Genomic DNA, 12,617 nt, shown 5'->3' on the forward strand with positions numbered 1-12,617 from the left:
TCCCAGTGGAGATGCGCCCTCCACGTGCGCCATTTCCCGCGAACATGAACCGTGAGGACCATAATGGCCGGCGCCTGGCGCGGGCGGAAGCCCTGGCCCGCCACTATGGATCGAAACCCGGCGTATTCTACGTGGATGCCTCCGGCCCCCACCATGGGGGATGGTTCACGGCCGCAGTCGTCCACGAATCCGAAACAGTGAACGGCCTTACTTTCCGAGCCCGTGACATAACACATGCGGAGGAGGTCGCCATTGCTTTGGCTGCATCTCATTCCAATTCAAAAACAATTATTTCCGACTCGCGAGGGGCATGTCGGAACGTCGAGCAGGGCTGGGTACCGTATCTAGCCTACCGCATTCTCCAAAACAGCGTCTATACCGGGGACCCCGCTCACCGGCCTATCGTTTGGGCTCCTGCTGACATGGGCCTTGAGGGAAATGAGGCAGCTGACGCCGCCGCCCGCGCGCTCTCTCACCGGACATTCCCCTCCGACCCCGACGATCAGGAACTCGAATTCTCTCCAGCTTACTCGTTTAAAGACATTTCTTTACTTTATCAATCTGGCCACAGTCTTTATCCCCGCCCGTGTAAAGGTCTCTCAAAGGCGGAGGAGCGGCTTCTGCTTCGCCTATATACAAATACTTTGCTGTGCCCGGCAGCTCTAAAACACTTTGACCCTTCTTTCTCTGGCAGCTGTCCGCACTGTGCGGAGAAGTCTTCGGACATCTACCACATGGTGTGGGCCTGCCCCTCCAACCCTGCTATCCCCCCTCACCCCAACCCAACCCGGGAGGACTGGGAGGCGACCCTGCTCGGCTGCTCTGACCTGCAGGCCCAACGGGCCCTGGTCGCACGAGCCCGGGCAGCGGCCGACGCCACTGGGGTCCCGAACTAGGGACCTCCACCTAGTACTTGTGAGGGCTGGCCCCCTTTGGGTCAGCTCATACCTCACCTCCCGAAGTTTATCTGTAAATAAATTTTTTCCACCACCACCACCTTGGTCTCGATTGGCCTTAGATCATGAGAATTGGGCTGCTCCTGTTCTTTTCTCGCCGCCCGCGGTGGCGGAAAAGCTGTGATATTTCCGCGTCCTTCAGGAATCCTGTTTTCACTTCCTGAATCTTTTGCGGCCTTTCCTAACAAAGATGCGTTCCCGCATACCAGCTGATTGCTTTCAGCGTCCTCACTGCTGTTTCCCTGACCTGTGCATGACAAGCATAATCCTTTGTCTTACAGCACAGACGACCTCTCTGCTCGGGACTCGGAGCAGTTCTCCCTGGCTAGTTGGCTAGCTCTCCTAGACTCTTTGAGCTTAGCCAGCTCGAGCTCTAGCTGCTGGCGGCTTGCTTCTAACGCCTGCAAATCCGGAGGTTTTTCATCGCATTGCGGCGCCTTTCCTCCATTCACTTTTGCAAGCTCAGCTTGATAATAAGCTAAGCGCGCCTTCGCCAATTCCACTCGATACTTCACATCAAGTGAGGGCCGGCTTGGATAACTCTCCATACCGCCTTCTCTACCCCTCAGCTGTCCTACCGGCTCGAACACAGGGACGTGAACAATGCGACCAAGGAAACTCACGGTTTCGATGCGTCGATCCGCATTGCCAGCTCCTTGGCGTCGGAGTCCACCGCCACTTTCCCCGGACGCTGCGATGAGCTGTCGCACGCCGCTGGTCCTGTGCCCGCTGCTGTCGCCTTGCTTCGAGACGCCGGTGACCGTCGAGTTCTCGACGCGCTGCTTTCCTTCACCGGACGCAGTCCCGCGTCGCTGGACTACTGCCGTGGTCCTTGAGTCCTTGCCACCGTCTCTCCGCAGGTCCTTTCACGAACGCTGCTGTTGCCTGATTGTCGCCTTTCTCCCTGCCTTCAGACTTCTTCCTGCGCCGTCTTCCGATGGCCGCAGGATCCTATCGACTGCGCCAGTAAAGTTTCACTGGTTCTTTATCTTCCTTGCACTAAGGGTGCCCCGCCAGAGACGGTTTGTTTAAGTGGAAGACTGAAGCTTGATCTCTGCACCAGGGGTGCCCCGTCAGAGACGCTCTCGTAATGAGTTGAGACGCAGGGGTAAGGCGAATAATTGAAGTTTACGTACAGATATATTTACAATAGATACAAGTTAAGGCACTAAGGTCTGCCGCCGGTGACCGTTAAGGTCTGCCGCCGGTGACCGTCAAGTTATCGACGCGCTGCTTTTCTGGACCGTATGCAGTCCCGCGTCGCTGGACTACTGCCGTGGTCCTTGCATCCTTGCCGCCGTCTCTCCGCAGGTCCTGTCTCGAACGCTGACCTGTTGCCTTGTCGTGCCTTCTTCCCTGCCTTCAGTCTTCTTCCTGCGCCGTCTTCCGATGGCCGCAGGATCCTAGTCGACTGCGCCAGTAAATTTCACAGGTTTTCTTTCCTTGCACCAGAGGTGCCCCGCCAGAGACGGTTTATCTAACTTGAAGACTGAAGCTTGATGTCTGCACCAGGGGTGCCCCATCAGAGACGCTCTCGTGATCAATTGAGATGCAGGGGTAAGGCGAATACTTGAAGTTTATATACAGCTATTTACATTGTATATACAATTTTAGGCACTCGAGACGTATTAAGCAGCAAAAAGATACAAAAGAATAAAAAAGTGGATCTGGCTAACACTAGGGGAGGCCCCTACTAGGCGTAGCCGAAGATGCATAGCATCTCACCTTAGCGCAGAACCTCCATTCCGGCTCCCGGACTCGGTTTTAAAGACCTAAAGGCCTGGCCTACATTTGATGGCTTCCAATCATGTAACAATGTTCACATGATTGGTTTATCAAGAGCCTGGCCAGCCCTCCAGGTTCCGTAGCGCAAAACGCCCTTTCCACAAACACAAACACACTGTCGTGCCAGCACGTGCAGAGAACATTCTCTCCACCACAAAATAAAATAAAAACAAACACAAATATACATTCGTGCCAGCACGTGCGCGAATCCATAACGCGGGGCGTGGGGGACACCCGTACTTCCCGGCACGTTCGCGAGCGGCCGCGTTCCAAGAAAGGAGACGCTTCGCTTTGAACGCCCCCAGCCGCGTTCCGATGGCCCCGCGTACACTACCGATCCCTTACAACACGGGCCTCTAGAATTTCGCCTTCATCGAAATTCGGCCGCCACGGCCGGGTTCGAACCAGCGTATTTCGGGTGAGCAGCCGAGCGCCACAACCGCTGAGCCACCGTGGCGGGGCAACTGTCGCCTTAAATCTCAGCTCTTTGTAAACATTTCAGTAGTTTGTCGATGCATGATATAGTATACACGTCCTTGCGTGTGATCTTGTTGAGTGCGCGGTAATCGATACAGAACCTTATTTAACCATCATTATTTTTCACCAACACTACTGGAGGCGCTCACAGACTGTGTATGACAATCATGTCGTCCACATGGTGATGAATGACACGGCGCCCAGAGATCGGCATGTGATAAGAGCGTACGCTGTAAGGGGCGTGTGTACCGATGTCGATGGTGTGCGCAAGGAGAAACGTGAGGCCCAAGGCATTTTTAGGAATGTCGAAGGATGAACTGAAACTCTGGAGAAGGGTGATAACCAGTGATATATAGTCAAGGCGGAAGATTAGGTTCGATGACACTTTCGAAAACGTCGTGAGGTGTCGGATTGATCGCAACGTCGTGCGTGCTGAGCACATGCACGTCAGAGGAAGCGGCGGTGTTAAGAACCGGGTAGGTAAGAGGGGAATCAAATTCTGCAATACCTCGAGGCTGTAGTCCAGGAGCACGACTGGTGAGCAAGAAAATGGTTTTCAGACATAAGTGGAAAGGCAAAGGAAAAAAAGGATCAAGAGAGGAAAAAGTAGCGGCGCCAGAAGGTGGGAAGAATATAGTTAAATAGTGAAGCCGTCAGAGCAAAGTATAGAAAGAGCAGCACAATCCGCAGCAATATCGGTATCAGCCGCGAGAAGAAGCCTAGATACGTCGACAAAGGTTAAGATACGCCAACTAAGAGGCTCTGCAGAGCGGTGAAAAGCCACTTTTCCCGCGAGTACAGTGAATTACGGCACTGTGGGTCGACAGGAAGTCCCATCTCTCGTACGTCGGTGATCAATGAGGCAAGACTAGAAACTGTATGGTGCACGAAACTTGCTTGGGTGAGGTCACAGTACCTGCATACGGCTGAGAGGCCAATGCGCTAAGGAACGAAAGGTGGGGTGGAGCAAAATGTAAAAAATCGGGGTCGTCTTTTGGAGTCGGCGGCGGTTTCACTGATTACGGATATTGCATCGCTCGCGCTGACGAAAGCGAGAACTGCCATGCATTCCATAAACACTTCGGTGACTTTAGCCGGGCGACACGGAGGTCTTGAGGAGTTCAAGACAAGTGTAGTTCTTGTGCCTGTAATTATGACTATTAATTCTTGAAGAAAAAAATCTTCATACCAGAAGAAACTGCATTCTTTATGGAGATTCGATTCAGAGGATTTATATCAGGCTAATAAGCTGCATTGTTAATGTTCGTCGTGCATTACTATTAAACAAACTGCAGCAGAGAAGAAAAAAATGAGAACGCAGGGTCTCTGAGACTATTACAATGGTTCTTAGTCACTTGCTGTTCTTCCGAGTAGCAACCAATTTTCTTAACCCTGTTTTTCTGCAGCTCTGCAACGATGGATTTGTTCCGGCCATCTACAAAGAAGAAGTGTATTCCATCTACTCCTACAATCCTACCGTGAAGCTGACACTGACCGTTGAATCCATCGATACTTTAGCAAAAAAGGTGAAATTTTAATATTTTCAACTTGCATATTTACGCATTTATCGCAGCCAGTGACCACCTGAGTACTGGTTTATATTAAGAACAGTGTTAGTAAACGGAACGTTCACCCGAAATGGTAGCCTAGAACTGTTACATATTGAGAAATGTGACGGCGGCTGCCATTACAAACGGCATATCTTGTTGATCATCCGATATAAACGCGCCGATTAAGAGAGCTTTTGTAAATAAACACAGTATAATCTCAAATTACCAAAATGGCTTCAGGGAACACAGTTCAACAGAACTCGCTCTTTTACACCCTAAGAAGTATATACTATATTACAGAACTTTGAAAATAGGAAGCTTGCATTGGGATTCTCCTTAAATTCCAGAAAATCATTTGACAACATATGATAGTATCTTGTTTCGAAAATTTCAATGATATTGAATAAGAGGAAAGCATTACTTTTAATTAAATCACATTTAGCATTTATAAAACACTATGTCCAAATAAATAAACATAGGTGAGCTCAGCGAAGTCTCCGGCGGGGTTCTTCAAGTCAGTATCCTGGGACCACTGCTATTAATCTGTACATCAATGATATAAGTGTGGATACGACGACTCGGTTCATAATTTACGTGGACGATACCAATTAGCTTGTATTTGGTGATACCAGCAACAATTTAGTAAGCAAAGCGAACATTGTCTTATGAAAAATACAAATATGGTCTAGTAGACCTCGAGCTACTCGAACTCGAACTACTATTCTATAACAATGAACTGACTGAAATAGTAAGGTCCTTAAGGTTGTTTGGAATAGTATTCACCCAAAATATGTTGTGGGATGACCACGTAACATACGTAGATTTAAATTTGTCCAGAGCCACCGGTTTTATAGCACGTTGCAGAAGTTGTCTCTCGAAAAAAAAACTGTTGGTCTGTCATGCATTGTTTCACCAATATTCAAACTACTGTTCATTAGTACGGGACACTGCTACGCACACCAGTCTGAAAAACTAGCTATTCTTGATAAACAGGACCTCAGATTTGTACATACCCTGCCAAATTGACACTCCACTAAAGAGCTGTTTTCCAAGAATTAGCTTATAAACATTTTCAGTTTTCATGCTTATAGACTCCTGCGCACCTGTGTCATAGAAAAGCGAAAATGCGGATTATATCGGGCTTAGCTCCGATTCAGGTATTTGAAACTACATATTCATCCCGTTGCAATCAAGACTTTGTATTACCACGCATGAGAACGAACTACGGCCACCAAATGGTTGCATTTAAGTTTCCACTACTGCTCAATAAACTAATCGATGGGAATATAAATGTCAACCGTATTAGCTACTCTAACCTCCTCAACTTCTTTCTCCGCGAATCTTTCCTTTCTTAGTGTCTATTCATTACGCATGTGTAAACGTTCCCTTGTGCAATGTGTCTTACAGGTGTTATTTTAGTTTTAATGACTGTTGTTATTTTGATGTGCATCTTCTTTTCCTAAGCTGACTGCTGTTTCGTGCTCACGTTTAAGTGAACTTTGTCTTTTCACTTTTCCTTCTTCACTTAGCTGCTTGCTGTCGTGACAGAACTGCCGTGGCATCCCACTGCTCATTTGTTGCAAAGGGGGTGGGGACTCTTTCAATCGTTTCTAGCCGGATTTCCCGGGAAATAGCCTAAAGACAGCAAGCCAAAATGCCGGTTCGAGCTTCGGTCATCAAGCTAGCGATCTCGGGCCGTGCGCTGGTGGTGCGGCTGACGCCGCTGCTCATCTACCTCTTTACAATCACCCCCGGCTGAAGGCGAAGCCATCTTGGCGAGTCAGGGAGACAACAATACACACGGCTCACAGTACGGCTTCAGGCATGACACATGAACAGTCTCGCGGCTACGTCGGCATTGATCAGTGGCGGGTGTCACGGGACAGAAAGCTGAGCTTGTTGGTGTACATTTATTGGGAAAAATCCAGGCGCTAACAAACAACGACACAGAGGGGACACAGCGCTTGTCCCCTCTGTGTGTTGTTTGTTTGCACCTAGATTTTTCACAATGGATGTCACGGGGTCGACAATGAAGTTTACCGGGGAATTGCGCTCCACGGTGCGGTAAGGTCCGTGGTACTTGGGGAGAAGTTTGGAGGAGAGGCCGGGTGTGGCAGACGGCTCGAGAAGCCAGACGGGAGAGCCGGGTAGAAAACTGTCAGCAGTGTGGCTTGTGTCGAAGCGGAATTTTTCACGCCCCTGCTCGCCGGATGTTTACAACCGAGCGAGCTGACCGCACTCCTCGGAAATGGTGGTGCACTCAGACTCGTTGGGCCGGTAAGGAAGTACAGTGTCGAGCTGTGACGAAGGTTCTCGCCCGCAGAGAAGAAAAAACGGCGAAAAACCAGTGGTGGTCTGCGTGGTGGTGTTGTAGGCGTAGGTGATCAATGCAGGATCCTGCCCCAGTGGGAGTGGTCCGAAGACCCGTAAATTAACAGCATATTGCCCAAGGTGCGGTTAAACCATTCTGCCAAACCGTTAGACTGAGGATGGTAGGCCGTGGTGGTATGGGGACTGATCTTGCACTGTTTGAGAAGAAATTCCACGACCTCAGACAGAAAGACGCGCCAATCGTCGCTCAGCAGTTCCCGGGGCGCTTCATGGCGAATAATAAAGTCATGCAAGATGAAAGCGCCAACGTGTGGTGTCGTACCAGCAGGAAGAGCCGCGGTCTCGGCGTAACACGTCAGGTGGTCGAGGGCTACATTAACCCAGCGGTTGACAGCAGCAGTGTAAGGAAGGGGCCGTAGAAATCAATCCCAACTCGGTCAAAGGGACGGGAAGGGCAAGAGAGGTTTCATCAGGCCGACTGAGAAGTGAGGAGCAGGCTTGCGACGTTAATAGTCAGGGCACGAGCGGATGTCTGTGCGGACGTAGGTGAACAAACCGCGCCAATAATAGTGGATACGGAGTCGCGTGTACGTTTTAAAGGCACAGGGATGAGCAGACTGCAGGTCATTGTGAAACAGGGCGCAGAATGTCGACCGTAAAGGGGCAGGGACGACAAGCAACCACTTCCTGCCGGTAGAGACGTAGTTGCGGCGGTACAGGAGACCATCACGAATGGCGAAGTGAGCATCCTGGCGGCGTTGGGCCCGAGATACGGGTGCCAAGAAAGAATTTGAGAGAAAACGCACAAGCGAAGATATCCAGGGGTCCTTTTGTTGCTCGCTGCCCATGGGATCTGTTGGAAACGACGGGGAAGCGCAACCGACTAGCGGGTGGCAGACAACGTCTGGCGGCAGTGGAGCGCGGGACAAAGCGTCGGCGTCGTTATGTTTTCGGCCAGAGCGATAGATGACGCGGATATCATATTCTTGGAGGCGTAGGGCCCAGCGAGCGGGGCGGCCTGTAGGGTCTTTCAAGGAGGCTAGCCAGCACAGGGAATGATGGTAGGTGACGATGTCGAAACGGCGGCCATAAACGTAAGGACGAAACTTTCCGATCGCCCAAACGATGGCCAAGCATTGCTTCTCGGTTACTGAGTAGTTAGGTTCCGGTTTTTCAGTGCACGGCTCACGTAAGCAACGACATACTCGGGAAATCCGGGTATACGTTGTGCAAGGATAGCACTGAGGCCAACGCCACTGACATCGGTGTGAATTTCAGTGGGAGCGGTGGGGTCGAAGTGTCGTAAAATGGGAGGTGCTGTGAGCAGCCGGTGTAAGGGGATAAAGGCATCGTCGCAGTCAGGTGACCAACCGCACAGGTCGATGGCGCCGCGAAGAAGTTTCGTAAGTGGCGCGATGACAGAGGCAAAATTTCGGATGAAACGTCAGAAGTTAGAACACAGGCCAAGAAGGCTGCGAAGTTCCTTCAGAGTCGACAGCTTGAGGAACACCAGCGATGGCACGAAGTTTGGCTGGGTCGTGAAGCACGCCATCCTTAGAGACGGCGTGACCTAAAATTATCAATTGGCGGGCGCCAAAGGGGCACTTTTTGAGATTAAGTTGGAGCCCCGTGGCAGTTAAAAATGTCAACACGTGCTCCAAGCGGTGAAGGTGCGTCTCAAAATCAGGCACGTAGACGACAATGTTATCTAAGTAGCACAGGTGTGTTGTCCACTTCAGGCCACGTAAAATGGTGTCCATCATTCACTCGAAAGTCACTGGGGCATTATAGAGGCGAAAGGCAAGACCGTAAACTCGTACAGGCCCTCTGGTGTAACAAAAGCAGTCTTGGCACGGTAAGCCTCCGCCACAGGGACCTGTCAATTCCCCGAACGCAGGTCTAACGATGAAAAGAATTCCGCGCCCTGGAGGCAGTGAAGGGCGTCATCGATTCGCGGCAGAGGGTAAACGTCTTTGCGGGTGACCTTGTTAAGGCACCGATAATCGACGGAAAACCGTATTGTGCCACCTTTTTTCTTCACTAGAACGACAGGTGAGGCACACGGACTACTGGATGGTTGAATGACCCCTCGCTGAAGCATGTCGTCCACCTGAGTGCTGATAATCTGGCGTTCGGCTGCCGAAACTCGGTACGGTCGTTTACGAAGCGGCAAGTGGGCTCCGGTGTCTATCTCCTGGGTCACGGTAGACTTGCGGCCGAGTCGGTTTTGAGCTACGTCGAAAGAAGAGCGAAACTGGTTCAGAAGGTGGAGAAGTCCGACGCTCTGCGGTGTGGCAAGACTGGCGTCGACGGAATCAGCAAAGGCGTCGTCTCCGGCATATGCGGGCAAAGTAAGAGAATTGGTAGGAAGAGAACATGATTGGGCGCAACGTTCGGGTTCGAGCAAAGAGTCAATGGGCTGTATAAGACTAAGGCATTCGCCACGGAGAAATATGCAGGGGCTCAAAAAAGGGTTCGAGATCGGGATGAGGCTGAAGCCGCCTTGAACAGTGAGCACAGCGAATGGCAGAGGCAGAACGTGTCGAGAGATGAAGACGTCGGATGGTGTAAAGACGACGGCGTTGTCGGATGCGGTGAGGCAGGAGACAGGGAGAGGAACAGATGAGCATGGAGGAATCTCTATGTCGTCCGCCACGGATAGCTTGCCCCACGAAGATGACGTATCAGGCGAGGTAGCACTGCACGGAGGAATTCGAGCTCGGCACGAGCGCAGTCGATGATGGTCTCATGTTGGGAGAGAAAGTCCCAACCTAATATAATGTCATGCGAGCACGATGAGAGAATGACGAATTGGACAGTATATAAAGAACCGTGAATAATGACCCTGGCTGTGCCGCTGGACAAAGGCGAAATTCGCTGCGCATTAGCCGTATGAATCGAAAATCCGGATAGCGGCGTCGACTCTTTGCGAAGTTTGCGGCACAGTTTCTTATTCATCACAGAAACAGCAGGTCCAGTATCGACAAGCGCCAACGTGGTGTGGCCCTCGCTCCACAGAAACGTCAAGCACATTAGCTGGGGACAAATGAGGCCTTAAACTTGCCTCCGAGTGCGCAGTTCTTGCCTCAGGAACTCCGGCAACTAGTTTTCCTGGCGTATAAAGGTATGAGGACGCAGTGGCGAAATAGAGCGGGGCCACGGGGATCGTGAACCGCGGCTAGAATACGGGCGGAGATAGAAGGCATCAAGCTGTTCGGCGAACGACGGACGTGGCGGGGGCTGCTTTGCCGCGTAGACATAAGTTCTGGGGTCATCCACGGGTGGCAGCACACGGCGTCGGCAGAGGCGCGCAACGTGACCAGGGACACCACATGCATAGCAATGGCAAGGTTGTGACGGGTGCGCGAAGGGTTGACACGAGCAGGACGTGGTGGGTTTGGAAAGGCAGACGGCGGCGTCGGAGGATAGCACGGGACAAACGGCTCGGCCCTTGATCTTCGGACGGCGTCGGCGTATGTGAGCGACGCCGCAGCAGAAGCCGGCGGACGAACAGGGGGTAGCGCTTCGAGCACTTGCTCGCGAATCACAATTGGGAGGGTCGGAGCCGGGATGAAAGGAGGTCCCTGAACGCCATCAAAAAGTGACAGCTATCGAGCCACCTCCTGACTCACAGTCTTTGGTCTAGTCAAGCAGCGAGCTGTGAGAAGTTGTTGCAGCGAGGCTGAAAAGTGAGTCAGGCTGCACGGAAGGTGACGGCACCAGAATACGCTGCTTGCGGAGCTCACTGCAGCTCTAACACAGGGTGAATACGTCGGCAACCGTGGTAGGGTTCCGGGCGATAAGCATGCCAAATGCATCAGTCTCGATGCCTTTCAGGACATGCTTAATCCTGTCCACCTCAGACATAGACGAGTTTACCTTTGTACAGAGGCTGATGACATCCTCGATATAACTGGTGAATGATGCTCCCTGAAGCTGGCCTCTCACTCGCAGGCGCTGTTCGGCGCGCAGCTTGCGTACTACAGGGTGCCCAAAGATGTCTGAAAAGGCGCGTTTGAAGTTGGTCCAAGTAGTCAAGTCTTCTTCATGGTTCCTGTGCCATAGGCTGGCCACGTCCGAGAGGTAAAACATCACGTTGTTTAAGGTTATGGCGTCATCCCACCGGTTCTTGCGGCTTACCGGCTCGTAAGAGGCAAGCTAATCCTCCACGTCGTGATCACCGGACCCGCTAAAAATGTTTGGCTCGCGCTGTCGGAGAGCGCCAGGGCAAACGACCGGCGTAGGCTAAGAGGAAGGTGACTGGCATGCGTCGGTGCACATAGTTGACGCGATGGTTCTGTTGCGAAGCTCCAGGACGTAGGCCAAAGGCTTTATGTTTCCAAAGGATATTTCCAAACCGATATGAGAGTTGCCGGCTCCTCCCATTACGGCGTGTACTTCTGCTTGCTATCAGAGAGTAACATGCGGCAGATCGCGACCAAAAAGTTTTCATTCGTTTGCAAATCGTGTACTGTATTTAGTTTTATTGTTGTTACTTGCGGGTGATGTGGAGGTCAACCCTGGCCCTCCCATAAACCCTGAAATAGAATTACTGAAAGAGCTGCAGAAAGGTCAGGAAACCTTGATAAATAATTGAATGCTATAGAAACAAGGTTTTTCACACAATAGGCTGCGATTAAAGAAGCAAATGACAAACTTAGCTCAGCAACGGATTGAGGATATTATCAAAGTAGTAACTCACCAGGCTGATACAATAAAGCACCTTACTCAACATGTGAAAGCCTTGCAAAGTAAGACAGTCAACCTTGAAGATCGAAGCCATAGGCAAAACCTGATCTTCTACGGTATAGACGATAATAACCCCTCTGAGACGTGGGAAGAATCAGAGAACCTCATAAAAGACCTTTGACTAAGCTACAGATCGAATCAAAATATATCGAAAGAGCACATCGTGTTGGCCGGTACAATGATACGGGAAAAAGACCACTTATTGCCAGATTTGCTTCTCAAAAAGAGAAGCAGAACATCATGAAAAATGCTAAGAAGTTCAAAAATACTCCGTATAGCGTAGGCCAGGACTATCCACCGGAAACCCGCAAAGTGCGAAAGCAACTATGGGAATATGGTAAAGCAAAAGCGACTGACAAAAATAAGGTCAAGCTCAACCATGACAAGCTTATAATTAACGACAGGGCTCTTGTATGGGATGCAGAAAAGGAAGAGGTTGTGTCGATCAAAAGAACATGACACCGTAACGAAAACCACAGATGTGTTCGCCGGGGCCTTGTTGCGCTAATTGTTAACTGCCGCAGCGTAGTGAACAAGACAGACGAATTGGCTGCACTTATCGACTCCGCAAAGGCTGAAATTATTTTTGGGACAGAACCTTGGCTGAAGCCAGATATAGCTGACAGTGAAGTATTCCCGAAGGAATTTGCCGTTTATCGCAAAGATAGGCAAAGCCTGGGCGGAGTTGTTTTCTTGTTTGTTCGCACTGGTCTGTCGTCATCAGCGTTAAATCTTGGCCACGACGACATCGAGACTGTTTGGTGCCGGA

General features: G+C 50.8%; 1 protein-coding gene across 1 annotated transcript in view; it reads left to right on the forward strand.

The window, feature by feature from the left end:
- Positions 1 to 12,617, forward strand: part of LOC149326905 (uncharacterized) — a 209,541-nt gene that overhangs the window by 178,664 nt on the left and 18,260 nt on the right. The window contains exon 2 of the mRNA XM_089564722.1: positions 4,625 to 4,744. Within this exon, the coding sequence (XP_089420848.1) occupies positions 4,625 to 4,744 (120 nt within the window). The remainder of the gene's footprint in view (positions 1 to 4,624; positions 4,745 to 12,617) is intronic.

The sequence above is a fragment of the Amblyomma mixtum genome, chromosome 10 (assembly GCF_055824585.1).
Source record: "Amblyomma mixtum isolate Tamu chromosome 10, ASM5582458v1, whole genome shotgun sequence".
NCBI classification, from domain to species: Eukaryota; Metazoa; Arthropoda; class Arachnida; order Ixodida; family Ixodidae; genus Amblyomma; species Amblyomma mixtum.